Source organism: Xiphophorus maculatus, chromosome 11 (assembly GCF_002775205.1).
Source record: "Xiphophorus maculatus strain JP 163 A chromosome 11, X_maculatus-5.0-male, whole genome shotgun sequence".
NCBI classification, from domain to species: Eukaryota; Metazoa; Chordata; class Actinopteri; order Cyprinodontiformes; family Poeciliidae; genus Xiphophorus; species Xiphophorus maculatus.
Genome location: NC_036453.1, coordinates 24,329,655 through 24,344,242, shown reverse-complemented (window position 1 = coordinate 24,344,242; position 14,588 = coordinate 24,329,655). Strand labels below are relative to the sequence as shown.

The 14,588-nt window shown below is 40.8% G+C and overlaps 1 protein-coding gene across 2 annotated transcripts in view; it reads left to right on the top strand.

Moving 5' to 3' along the window:
• LOC102227334 (leucine-rich repeat transmembrane protein FLRT1-like) overlaps positions 1-8,648 on the top strand; it is a 59,494-nt gene extending 50,846 nt beyond the window's left edge. For both annotated transcript variants that reach the window (XM_005800806.3, XM_023342209.1), the window contains exon 3: positions 3,863-8,648. In XM_005800806.3, coding sequence (XP_005800863.2) covers positions 3,948-6,005 — 2,058 coding nt within the window. In that variant the 5' untranslated portion in view covers positions 3,863-3,947 and the 3' untranslated portion in view covers positions 6,006-8,648. The remainder of the gene's footprint in view (positions 1-3,862) is intronic.
• The last annotated feature ends 5,940 nt before the right edge of the window (positions 8,649-14,588 follow it).

Here is a 14,588-nt window from a genome sequence, read left to right as displayed (position 1 = left end):
AGTTTTTCAAGACATTATCTGCCGTTTCCATTCACCGCATTGAAAGTCTGAAAATAAATTCACAGACACACGGCAATTTAGGATCAAATGTTTTGCATTACCATGAGGACGTTTTAGGGTTGTATGGAAATTTGTGTATTTTGCAAAACTGCAACGGAAACACTTTTTCTGTGATCAACAACCGGATGTTACTACTGGCGGAAAAGACAAAGAAGACGACAGGAAGTGGGAGGAGGATGGCACAGCATGTTTTTTAATGACTTATTGCATCAGTAAACTTCTCCACGATTTTAATTGTGTTTCTTATTTAATAGAAATAGAGATTTTTTTGACATTAGTGGATAATAGACAAAATGCAGCTACTGTAAGGAGCAATGACGTTCCTACAATTTGTTTGTTTACTTTCAAGATTTAGTTTAGAATCTACAGAATTAAGTGAAAATACTCTTTTGGATTTTTTTTATTTTCCTTTCATAATCCTTGTTCCTTATTATAATCGCTGAAAGATAACAGGCCCATTTGACAAAGATAAACAATCCTATATTATTACAACAAATACAATCCTACAACTTCTGTGATTAAGCAAAATTACCATTTTCCTCTTTCTTTTTCTTTTTTTTCTTTGTGATCGCTTCTTTCATCCCAGTCGTCACTCTGCCCATCATGTTTTGCATCATCCATTTCCCATGTCAAGCCCCTAAATCTAAAATCTAGTGCACGACCATGTCATGGAAGATAAGCTGTGGACCACAATTATCTGTTTGTTTTTTTCTTTTCCCATAAGTGAAGTGGATTTTATGATATGTCAGGCTTTTCTCTAGCCATCTAAAACCTAGTTTTCCAGATTTCCCCTGTTCTATGCCACTATTAGAGTCTTAGTGAGGAGAGGGGATTCAGTGGTCCAGCTAAAAGCTGCTTTCGGTCACTCTCTCTCTCTCTCTCTCCGTCCCTGTCTGTTTTTTATGCAAATTGATCCAGTTCCAGTATTGGATCGGGTGAAGTCGGGTGTACAGTACTCGGCCTGAGGCGACCGGCTGTCTAGCTCACACATTACCCCACATCCCGACTTTACTCCCCGCCATAGACCACGCTCCACATGTGGGTTAATGCTTTCAATTTGATCGTCCGTGGACAGACGAACAAAAAGGTCTCTTTAGGTATTCACAAACACAAAGAACTATAATTTTTTTGGCATTCTTTTGAGCCTGAACAAAAATGAGCAAGCACAAGACCCCGAAAGAAAGAAAAGCTCAAAATGTGTGGCTGTTATTCCATGTAGCACCTGCTTAATCCAGAGAATCACAGCTCAATATGCTCTTTTAATCCCTCTGGCTCTCTGTGCCTCTTCAATCTCACACCACGTCTATCTTGTTTTTAAAGGGCTGACCCAAATACTCTAGTGTTCAAGAGACTTGCAGCCGAACCTCTTGGGATTCAAAAGTCATCCATTCTTTAGCACTACCCCGACTGCCGCTCCCACACACACACACACACACACACACACACACACACACACACACGCAAACAAATACCCCCATGAACATTTACAGCAGAAAACAGCGTACGTCCGCCTTTCTGCTCATAAACCGAGTCAATATCAAACTGCGCAAAGTAACAATCTCTGCTTTTTAAATTTTTTATTTCACTCTTCAGGTTCCACTTTAAAGAGCACCGACTCCACTCTGCTGCGTCGAGGGGACTGGAGTGGAAGTAGGCATGAAAAGGGATTAGTGGGTTGCGAGTCAATTTGAATATTTTGTGGAGTTGGGGGGGGGGGGGGAGAGGAAGCAGCGCAGATGTGAACAAAGTACAGAAAACAGACACCAAAAACAATGTCCTAAAATGTAGTGGCAGCTGTCATTTTAGAGGAAAAACAAATTCATCGTTGATAAGTGATTGAAAGAGGAGATTTTGAAAATGCTCTCTTCAATTTCTGCTGCATAAAATTAGTTTTAACATTGCAGGGGGCACTGTGAGATTCTATTCAACTGATTTTATTTGAAACAGTAAAGCAACATATAACAGTCCTACCTCTGAAAATGTATTATTGCAGTCATAATAGTGTTACCTCTAATGGCGATCTGTTGTTACTTTAATACATATTTACATTTAGCAGTAGTTTTCAAATGTTTCCAGTTTTTGCCAAACTAATATAAGCTGGTCCAGTAGCTTCCTTACAAGCTTTGGTCCGATTCTTTACAGACATGTTGCTTCTTAACTTATCAGCGGTTCTGAATCAGTGTTTCCTTAAAGGAGTTTTTATCCTGGTTTAATAAAAGTTGATGATGCGTTTTTAGTTTTTTCTCTTTGATGTTGATGAAAGCTTCACAGATACCTTTACCAATTTTTCTATTGTAATTCAAAATTTTGCACATGAAATGTAGTTTTATGAATGCAGTTATTCTGGTGACTAAAAGCGGTTTTACATTCAAAGGTTTTAACATAGTAGAAAACCAGGTTTGAAGCTTTCTGTGATTAATTCTAAATTATTTTAATTAGAAAGAAATAAAACAAATTACCTTTGTAATTTTTTCAGTTTTAAGTTAAAAAAAAAACATATGAGAGTCTGAGATCCTCTTTATACATTAACATGCCCCCACAGTAACAGCCCCAATCTCCACAAAGATTAAACGTTATCCTGCACAAACATTCAGATTGACAAATGACATGCAGTGCTTATTTTTCCTTTAAATGATCCCTGATCTGCTTCGGTGCCACAACTCTCGGAGTGTTTGCTTATGTTTATTTACTGAAACGCCGATTCATGACACGCGTAAAATTTCGAGGTGACTCTTGACAGCCTTTGCAGAGGCACGTTCAGCGCGATGTTTGCTGATGTGCATTTACCAAATTTGACTCCCGGCAGAGTTTGTCATTCATTTGGTTAATTATCGCTCTGTTTGACTTACACTCCTGGGAATCCTGTAATCTCTATAAGAGGCGACTCACTCTGGCAGATCACCTCGGATTTGTGGGAAAATCAATATTCGTGCTGGGCTGTGCTTGGCTGCCGTGTGGGCCTGAACGACACAAACCGAAGATGCTGGCTATTGAACACCGCGATGGGCTCAAGTTGTCACCGATAGTGTTGCAATTTACCTGTTTCCGAATCCCTGCAATCAATTCTGCGCTTTACTGTTGCGACATTTGCTCATTTAATCAGCAACAACAGCAAATCAGGGCACCAATCATGGCCTCAGTGCAGCTTATGTAAATTCCCCCTGCACAACCTGTTAATGAGGTACCAATACCTCCTGATTTGGCTGCAAATAATATCTTTGTATAACTGTCTTATTAAATTTGCCTCATGACCATCTCTGTGTAGCTTACAGTCATACTTAATAACTATAGAGCTTCCTAAGCTCATGTTAATCATTTATGCTTATTTTAAAACTTATTATTTGTGCATTTTCTTAAGACAGGCTTTGATTTTAAGGTTGAGAATTTATCTTTCATAGCTACTCTATATGTACGTTTGGCACAATATTTGACGGTGCATATGTTTTTTAGCTTTGAATTGAAGGCAGAATGTGTTGAGAGACTGAGAATCCATGCAGGTCCACCCATGTGTGCACAACCCCCTGATGGTACGATTATTAACTGGTGAAAAGAAAAACTCAGTCTTGTTTCTTGGTGCGACATGCTTCTGCTCAGAAACAGCAACAGGAATATGTTCCTGTGTTGTAATCTTGGTATTTTTTTTCTATTAAAGGGGTTGGCAACACCACAATAAAATATGCTGTTAAGTATAAATGAGCTCATTAAGCTTGATTGAAATCATCTCCGTTTTCATGTACAACAATCTTCTAATTTGCGCCTGGATCAATGTTAACTCCTGTCTTTTTTTCTCTTTCTCTCTCAGGGTGGAGGTCGCAGGATTCCTGCTCAGTGCAGCTTATTAGGAAGCAACACCATACTTGGGGAGAGACAAAAAAAAGACAGTCTTCATGTTCCTAATAATGGCAGCTGTTTGCATGGCCAAACTGGGTGCCCAGCTCTTTGTGCTGTTCCTTTGCCTGACTATACATGCCGGCATGCTTCGGTTTGCTGCTGCTTCTATACAAGGATACTTTGGGGACATAGACATGACGTGCCCATCTGTATGCAGGTGCGATGAGGACTTTATCTATTGTAATGATCGTGGCCTGAGCTCCATCCCATCACTGCCTCCTTCTGCATCTGTCCTCTACCTTCAGAACAATCACATAAACAACCCAGGCCTCCCCACCTCCTTGGAGCGTCATCTGTCTGTACGCGTTGTATACCTCTATGATAATGAGCTGGATGAATTTCCCATGCACCTTCCTCCGTCTGTGCGAGAGCTGCATTTGCAGGACAACAATATACGCACCATCCCTCGCACCACGCTGGCTCGAATGCCCTTGTTAGAAAAACTCCACTTGGACGACAACTCCATCTCCACTGTGTCCATTGAAGATCAGGCCTTCGCCGACAACCCGCGGTTACGCTTGCTTTTTCTTTCACGCAACCATCTGTCTAGTATTCCCTCGGGACTGCCAGCTTCTTTGGAGGAACTGCGTCTGGATGACAACCGGATCTCTACTATCCCAACTCATGCTTTCCGAGGCCTCAATTCATTAAGGTGTCTTGTTTTGGATGGGAACCTTTTGGCAAACCAACGCATTGCAGATGACACATTCTCCCGTCTCTCTAACTTGACAGAACTGTCCCTCGTGCGCAATTCCCTTCAAACCCCACCTATCAATCTGCCCAGTGCTCATCTACAGCGACTGTCTCTACAAGACAATGCCCTGACTCACATGCCACGTGGTTCCTTGGACGGCATGCACAGGTTGCAGAGATTGGACTTATCAGGAAATAACCTAACTACGTTACCAAGGGGGCTGTTCAAAGACCTTGACAGTCTTGGCCAGCTGCTGGTGCGTGGGAATCCGTGGCACTGTGGCTGCAACCTTCGATGGCTTTATGACTGGTTGCGTGCCCGTGGCAACACCATCACCGTCAGGGGTCTCACTTGCCATGGGCCGGACAGGGTGCGAGATCTGGCTTTGATTGACCTGGGCAGTGAAATGGAGGAATGTGAAGTAGTGAGACTGACAGGGACTAAAGACAAAGGGGCTGTTGGTGGGGTTGAGAGCTCCACTACCAATGCACCTCCACAGGGTTCCCTCTTTACTCTGCGCTCAAAGAGGCCTGGCTTCGGGTTTCCCGACTCTGGCTTAGACTACACTCTTAGCAGCAGTGGTGTGGGGAAGAGCTTGGCGCTAAATGTAAAACCTCTATCTCACAACAGTATTCGTGTTACCTGGAGTGCAGCTCAGCCAAGCTCCTCTTTTAGGTTAAGCTGGCTCCGACAAGGTACTGGGAATGCCATGGAATCGATCACAGAGACGCTTGTGCGGGGTGATCGCCAAGAGTATCTGCTAAGTTCCCTTCAGCCACGCTCTAGCTATATCATTTGCATGGTGCCACTGGCTGTCAGTTCAGAAAGCAAAGCCACAGTTTCTGGAAATGCTGACTCTGATGAAGCCTTAGTTTGTGCAAAAGCAGAAACGTCAGACCCTAGCACATCGGAAGAGGAAGAGGATGAGGATTCACATCACATTACATCACTGCCCCTAGCAGGGATTATTGGCGGAGCTACCGCCACTGTATCTTTGGCTCTAATTTTTGGCATCTTCTGTTGGTACGGGCATAGAACTGGGCATTTATGTTCCCGTGACCACTACACTCGCAGTAGCTCGAGAAAAAGCAAAACCTATGATGATTACATTGAATCTGGCACGAAGAAGGATAACACGATCCTGGAGATTCGCGGCCCAGGTTTCCAGATGACACCAATGCCAGCTTGTCCGCCGATGCAACCGAAACCCCTTCGAGAGGATTACATCATTCACACCATATTCCCCTCCAATGGCACTGGCTTATACAAAGGGTCCAACCATGTTTCTAATGCTGGGCATGGCACCAACCGTGGCTATAGAGAAGGAGGAATCCCAGATATAGACTACTGCTACACATGATGTATTGTACCAGATGCTGTTCATAGTGTAATTGGTAAAACTGTATAGATGCACAATTTCCCTTGGCATGGACACTTCTGAAGCACCCCTCTGTGCCTTCTTCTTCTTCTGGTCTCCCATTCCAAATGACCTACTGTTCATTACTGAGAGGACTGAATACAATTAACTGAACTGTGTGGGAACAATTCACTGCAGGAAGCAGCAGCCAGTGCCCCAGGTGTAAATGCACAGCTGAGTGTTTCTTCACCGTCTTAGTAATGGCCTGTGTATGATTCTTTCTCTCTCTCTCTTTTTTTAATTTTTTTGCTCTTTCTCTGTGACATGGAAGAATGTATCTTTAGTGGAAAGGTCAAACCTGGCGTGGGCGAAGGTGGAGTTTCTTTTTCACACATGGCAGCTGCAGCGGTCAGCTCAAAATGGATTCATTAATGATGAAAAACAGACATTTTTGGTACTTTTTTTTCTTTTCCTTCTCACCAGTCACACAGTACGTAGTCTTATTGACTCATTGTTCCAAATGCCTCAACTATATTGATGTGCCCTATCAGCTACCCAAGCAAAGGGCTTTGTAAAGCTGTGAATTGTTCTATTTTAAACAACCCAATAACCACTTGTCTTAAAGTAGGCTTGCTATTTCCTTATTCAGTAGATGGCAGGGTTACGACGGTACGAGGGCTGATCAGCTTTGGTTTTACCTCTTCAGATCATTCACCTGAGATCAGTAAGGTAGTGCTGCAGCACGTGTGTGTAGATTATTTACCATTATCATTACCAACCAGGCTGTGTTTGGATAATGCTTTGCTGTTTCTTTTTCAGTGGTTTGTTCCATGATGAAACTCTACACAGATATCTTTATTTATATTGTCCTTTATGATATGATTTGTCTCTGCTTAAACCGCTTTTTTTTGTAATTTGTACCTCATGTTTGTCACAATTAATGAATTTCAGCTGTTTTCAGAATTCTGTTTTTTACTTTAAACATTGACATGAATTATCGATCGAGTCTGTTTGTACTGTTATGTCATTTTATTTAATTTTTTTAACCAAACCACCCAAAGTTTAGCATGTAAACCCTCAGATCCCCTTAGGCAACGACCTCAGCTGCTCTTTTCCAACGTGTGCTTCACCCCGTGACCTCTGTTGCGGACTTTTTGGGTTTGTAAACCGTTTCCTCCCCACCACCGTTCTGACTGAGCGGACAAGCTAATAAAGCGGAGCCTCCTGCTGGAGGAAGAACTCTTGTGAGTGACCTAGAAGACGAGGCCAAGAACTGTGAGTGCATTTGAGGAGACTCCAACCGCAACACTGTTGACCTACACTGTGGGGCGGCGGCCAAGTTGTGTGGGCGGGTGGACAGGTGGGGAATGAGGGGAGACTCATCAGTGATGGCGGTTCACTGATGTTTGTTTTAGCGACCGGAGAAAGGCCTCCGCTCATTCCACCTCTTTTATTACTGAGCAGCACTAAAAATGTAAATGTGTTAGCACTTAGCAGGGAGGAGGAATAAAAGTAACAGGGGTAAAGACACAAACCTGTGTTGTATTGAGAAGGATACAGAATTGATGGCTGCTGCACAGCGGGGTTCAGAGCTGCATAAATCTGTTTGTCATACCTGGATGCGACCCTCCCCGGGTTTATTATCGTCTATCAGTTGTTTATCACTGTGTTGCTTCCAAAGGGGAAACCGTTTGTGCTTCCTTTGACTATTCCGTCCGGCAGTTTCGTACTGGTGTCAGACAATACGTCAGTGGAATGTAAAATTCACCTTGCACCCAAAATTACTGGCTTGGCTAATTTTGTTTTGGGGAATGTTGATATAGTGTAATTGTGACTTCTTTTCGGGTTTTTTTCTTCTATTTTTTTTTAGGGTTTTTTTCCAAGTGGGTCTGTTAAAGATGCATACTTCCTCTTCATTTGTATAAATAAAATCTTGGCCACAGCCACATGAATATATATATTTTTTTCTGGTGAAAAGTATAGAAAATAATAGTGCCATAATTTTGCGTTTAAAAAAAAAAATAAGAAAAAAAAGATGTAAACCTGAGATGTGTGTGGAATTTGCTTTATGAATTCATCTTCAGAGGGGATTAATAAAAGTTTTATAATCTTGTTATCACTGCAACCAGTCATTTCACTTCACCCCTGTGGAGATAGTCTTTTAGCAGCTCAGGAGGCATCTGAGCAGCAAAGATTTATATTTGAATGAACTGTCTTCCCGCATAAACTTGACCCACATATTGTTTCAGTTTGAAGGAGGCCTCATGTAAAACGCACCACAGCCCGCAGCCAGACGAAACTGGCTGAGAATCTGAGACGGAGCATGCGAGCCTCTTAACAGGCCGCTGCCTAGACGCGACCTCATGGCCTTGCTCAAACCTGACGTTAACATGTGTAGACAGCACTCAGTACAGATGTGTGAATGTACCCGAGAGGCAGTAAGGAAGCACTGAGGCCGCGTCGCGTACAGCTGGACTCTTTTACCGTGTCTCCATGGCGATGACAAAGGAACACCAAAATAGATTCCTAATTCACACATGATTAAAGTGTTATTTTGTAAAAAAAAAAAAAAAATCTTTCTAACCACATGTTTCAGTCATTTGACGTGAACCAACTGGCCACTTTATAAAGGTACGTCTTGGTCGGGATCCATTTTGCATTCAGAGATTCTTTATTATTCACAGTGTAGATTTCATAAGATGTTTGAAATCCATGTCACACAGTGTCTGCAGCTTTGTCCGTTGCACTAGCATAATGTGCGCCCTAAAGCTGCTCAATTGGATTGACACGGTGACTGGAGGCCGCTGGAGTACAGTGAACTCACCGTCATTGTCTCATTGCCTAAATTTATTGATTGGCTGTCGTGTGATTGGATCATTTGGGGTTTTTTTGAAAAATTGACAATGTGCTGCTACTGCAATAAAACGCAAAGTAATGTTAATGCATTCTATAGTTTCATTCCGAATGACCCTGCAAGGATAAACAACGGATGGACGATGAATGCCTGGTTCTTTTTTCCTCTTTAATACAACTTCGGGTTCTGCCTGTAACACAGCTGATTGCCACAGAAATGCAATGTGCCGCCATTTCATTTATTTATAACCACGCTAGTGTAGTCCGCTGTTAAATTGCAATTTCTACTGGCAGCTCAAGCCCTTGGGCTGCCAATAGACATTGTTAAGACAATAAAGTTTTGCACAGAGCAGCAAATGTTAGAAGATTACTGATAGCGGAGGATCGAGAGAGAAGTGAACGTGGCAGACTGACTCTAGTAGCATGACACTACATTAGCAGGAACAACAACATCTTAATTACTTAGCTTGGTATCAGTTTTTAAGATAAAGAACAAAAAATTATTTATTGTATGAAAAGAAGGTTTCAATAGTTTCAACCTGACCCAAATCTTTATCGTCAGGTGAAATAAAACTGGATATAATCTTCATGAACTACAGCGCCGTAAAGACTCAAACCTGAGATAAAACTGGAAAATGTAACACCGGTGCTCGACTGACATCCCCACACGGACGAGACAAACGCCTTCTGGAGAAGACTGAACGAGTTGCACCCCATCACAGGTACAAATGTCTGGAGCGCTCAAGGTGAGGTGTTCAAGTTTAAAACGCTGTCCAAGGTGGCAGTGGTAGCATCATGCTAAGGGTTTGTTTTTCTGCCAGTGGTGGTGGTGCTTTGCACATAGTGAGTGAAGTAATGAAGAAAAATTACTACCTTTAATTTCTTTGAACTTGCCATGAAATCGTAAGGTAAAAGGTCAAAACGTGACGCATCAACAGGGACAGATTTACGAGAACGTGGGGCCCCGGGCTGGAGCCAGTTTTGGTGCTAAGTCTCAGTGCAGTAACAGGTAGTCCTATATAACAGTGAGTATCAATTGATGTGAGGTAGATTTAAGACATCCCCTGGCCAACAGCTCATGTTGTTTCCAAATAAAATTTAATTTTCCAATGGTGGAATATTGTTTGTATTCATAAAAATCCCAAACTACTAATACAGCTCATCTGGTTTCGTAATGAGTTTTAGGTAAAAGTACAATGTGTGCAAAACAGCACTCACTAAAAAAAAAGGAGAAAAGTTTATTGTTCTTTGTCTAAGAAATTAAGTCCATTTTCATCTTGAGCACCTCTGAATGACATTAATTTAAATATCGCTAGGGGAGTATATTTAAGTTTCAGCCACAATGTGCAGTACAGACCAAATGTTTGTTACAGAAAACCTACATCCAGTTTATACTTGTTGTATCCTCACTCCCTGCAAGAGGAAAAGAAAAAACAAATGTCGGACATTCGACTAACATCCTGTGAAAGTGAAATATCTGATGACGGTAACTCAGAGGAACTCTGCTGTGAACCATTTCCAAAGCTCAGAAAAAACATGGGAACTTGGAGATGGCTCATAAATCATCGTCGGGAGAAAATGTGCTTATTTTGAAAACACAAACTGATTATACACCTCCTGTTGTAGCTCTGATTTTAAAAACATCGTTTATTGTAAAAGCCTTTATTGGCACAAGAGAATAAGAAAAACAATGTATATGTGTGCGTCTCTCCTGCTGATCTTCGACTTTCCACTTCTCTTTCTTCTCCTCGAACACCTTTTGTGTTCACGCAGATGAAAAATAAGCTGGAAGATGAGACAAATTGGATGTGAGGCAGTCATTTCTTGTCTCATTACTGAGCAATTTCTCCTGCAAATCTCATTGTGCTGCCACAATTACAGACTATACAGCACTGAATGAGCCAAAACACCAAATAGGACAGAGGACAAACTGGGGACATGTATAAGAGTTTCTGCACGGACACACAGACTTGATGAGTCTTTGACAAATAGAAAAGCAGATGGGTTTCCTGGCTTTTAACTCTCAAGGGGGTTTATGTGGGTTTTTTTCTTCTTTTTTTCAAAAGTTAACAGTGAATAAGCCGGCAGTCGGATCATCTTGGTTGGGAGTCTTTCCACACTGAATGGATTTTGGAAGTAATGCTTGATCTGAGCCTTTGGGATTTGGAGTAAGAACTCCTTCGGCTGCACTGAAATCCCAGTTTCTGCCAGCGCAGACACACTCCATCTACGGCTTTCTGGAAAGTGACCAGCAAAGATGAGAACTCAGTGAAAAAAGAAAATTAATAGAGTCCGGTATAAAGATCACGAACAACCTGTCTTTGTCTTGTTGATGCGCTGTCCTTGAAAGTCTTCGAAGAACCTAAAGATACGTTAAGGAGGAGAAATCAAACGAAGCTGGAAAATTCCCTCTGCGCTGCAGTGGAGATAAAAACACAAGAGATGAAAAGAAAATAACAAAATCTGAATATCACGCTTCATTAATTGGAAATGAATTATACTCCTTGACTGCCGCTTCGTTACAAACACGGACCAGGCAGCAGCAGCCTTGGTGTCAACAAAGACAGCTGCAGATTGGGAGTCGGGCGCAATCCCTGTGGGATGCAGCTGAGCTGGTGGGAGCCCACTGGTGGGACAGAGGAATGCAGTGGACCTCAGTGTTAGATATCACAGTATGTAGCATTGAATTTGTTTCAACTTCAGCTGAGATGTGAGACTACATTGAATAAGTACTCAAACCCCTTGAATGCTTCAACATTTTGTTGTTTCAGCTGTTTGTTATAAACTATGTGTCAAACCTAAGACTCCTTTTATAGATCAAACCATTTTACATACACAAAAATACAATATATCCACACCCACCTGGTGCTGGATTTTCTTTCCATGTCACAGTTATGTGCCTCTTTGCTTTTTTTCCCCTCCCATTTTTCTTTGAGAAACAGGTCAAGCTCAGTCAGATTAAATGGAGAAGGAGTTTTAAAGTCGATATTTTCATTTTGGATTTGAGTCTGACACATCTAGACCGTTGTAATGTAACTCCTGCTACATGTTTATGCTCCTTCTCCTGCTGGAGGGTGAACCTTGCTGATCTCAGAGTGTAACACACTCTACGAAAAGACTCATTAAGTTCTTTCGCTTAAAGCTATAAGAACAAAGTTATTTCCATCCAGGCCATTTCATACTCTGCCAAAATGTGGATGCACAACTGTAGTTGGTGTACTAAACATGTTCACTTTGAAAGAAAACCACACACACAGAAACGAGGGGCTATGCTCAGATGATGTGCCAAGAACCAAACTTAAACCAGGGCTACAGGAACAGAATCGTGTCATTTTGTTTTTTACAGTCGTGGGAGAGAGAGCAGGCGTCTCTGTTCCTGATGAGTGAATATGGCCCTTAACTGGTTTTCTCCCAGTATTGCCCTATATTAAGCTGCGTTCAAGTTACATTTCACAATACGTTGCATTTTGATCAGACCAGAGCGTCATCTTTCAATTGGTGCGTCCCCACCAAGCAAGCTTTGGAGCTTGGTGCGTCCTTTGCATTAATTTCTGTATCCTTCACCTTCATAATTATGCCTTATTCTAGGTTTATCTATCATAATAAAATAAAATAAAATAAAATAAAATTCATTCATGCTTGTGGATTATAACGAGTAAAGGTCCGATGAATGTAAACACATTTGGAAAATACATAAATTATCCATCTTGAAATGAAAATATTCTTCCTCCCAGCCTCTGACTTTACATCTGTTAAATGATACCCTGGTATTCATAGGGCAGGATGATTTGCCCTGTGACATTTTATTACTGTACAATGATCCATACAGTAACCGTATATCAGTCTAATCCTGTTATTCTCAAGGACTAACAGACTCTCTGTGGCAGGTTCCCAGAAACGCACTCTGCAGGTGGACCGCATTGTTTCCCCGACGCGCTCCAAACCTCTTCTTGCCTAATTAGTTTAATGCAGAAGGCTAAATGAAGACTTAATACACACGCGTGGGGCGGAAAGATTACATCCAAAGCCTACATTTACTTACAGTATTATCGAAAGCAAATTTACTGCCGAGCAGATTTGCTGTAGGTAGCCAAACATCTGTTTGAAGAGGGCTATTTATTCTGAAGTGGTGGTAATCATTGTGATGTGGCTCACATTACTGAGGTGCTGCTCCAGACTGGTATAAAATTACATTTTGCGAATAAATTTAGCTCCAGCTCTTTTTTTCCCAATTAAATCAGGGGAATATCGCCAATGCATTTGTTTGAAAGGGAGTAAAAAACATTTGTTCCGCGGAGGTTGCTGAATAAAACTAATACCATTAAGAAAAAGCTTATATGCAGAACTTGTACAACTTAAACACTGTGGGTTCTGTGAGTTAAGAACATTAGCTTTGTTTCTACAGTAATCACACTATATGTAAAAGTTAATTCTGGATATTTTCTTATTTTAATATGCAAGATATTTCATCAGCATCATCGTGACATTTCCAGAAGTTACAGGAAAGGGATTATAATACTTAAACCCACATGACTAAAATCAAAATCTTTTGTTCCCTTTCTGGTTTTTTTCTTTCTTTTTATAAATGACTGCCTCAGGTCAACTTTGCCCTCTGTGTTACACAGATGACAAAATAAATGTTTTACAGAGAGGATGTTTTTGTTGCTGCACTGTGTGAATAAATGTGGTTAATAATAAAAGTTAATAATACTGCTCCATAAAAAAAAAAAAGATGGTCTTTGTTCCAAAACACTGTAATCATTTTCTAAAGAATCTGCACTGAAAAGTTCAGCACTGATCAAGTTCAGCATTTATAAATGACTTTTGTTCCTGTTAGTTTGTTCCCTGACAAAACTCAACGTGTGTAATATTTTTACACAACTAAAAGTTAAAACTTTTATTACAAAAAAACAGATAAAAAACATTTCTCATCACATTTCTTTTCTTAGATACTTCAGCAAAGTTTATGCAGTTTAAAGTCAGTTATCTTTTGTAAGTCAAAATTTACTATTTGTAGAAATTCATAATATTAATAAATCTAGTGCTACATTTAACAAGTGGTTTGTAGTCTATGTACGTCTACTTTTTATCAGCATCATTTATCAGGTTGCTACAATCGATAGTAGGCACACAGGTACGCCCACTAGAAGGAAACAAACTCACCCAGTACAACACTTTCATTCTATTGGCTGAGAGGTTGCTAGGCGACGGTGCATTTTTTTGTTCCAGAAGCAAACAGAAAATGTTTCGTAAGTGAGCAGAGAGTCCGAGCAGAGACTATGTCTGAGAGCGAGGAGAAGTTTTGAGAAGAAAGACATGAAGTCCTGCTTTCAACAGGAAAACGTAAGCAAAAGTCTTAAAAGTTTGGAGAACAAAAGACACGAAATCCTGTTTTCAGACTGAAAATGTGTGCTCTTGGATTATGGCAGGAAAATTCCCCCATAACTACATCATAATTGAGACACAAAACTAGCAGAAGTAGTAAAATGATTAATCACAAATTACAAAAAGAAATTAAAAATACCTGTGAGATTTACCAAAAATATGTTTACTTGTAAATAACTATTGACAAAAGCAACTTTATAAGGTAAAAAGTTTGCTTAAAACACTGAAATAGAATGTGTCCAAGTGAGTTTTAGCATTGAATGTGTAGGTCCTTAAATAACACATTGTCTCTTCTTCTGGATAGGGTTTCTTGATATTCATAGCCAGATTTATAGTGTTTCACAGAGG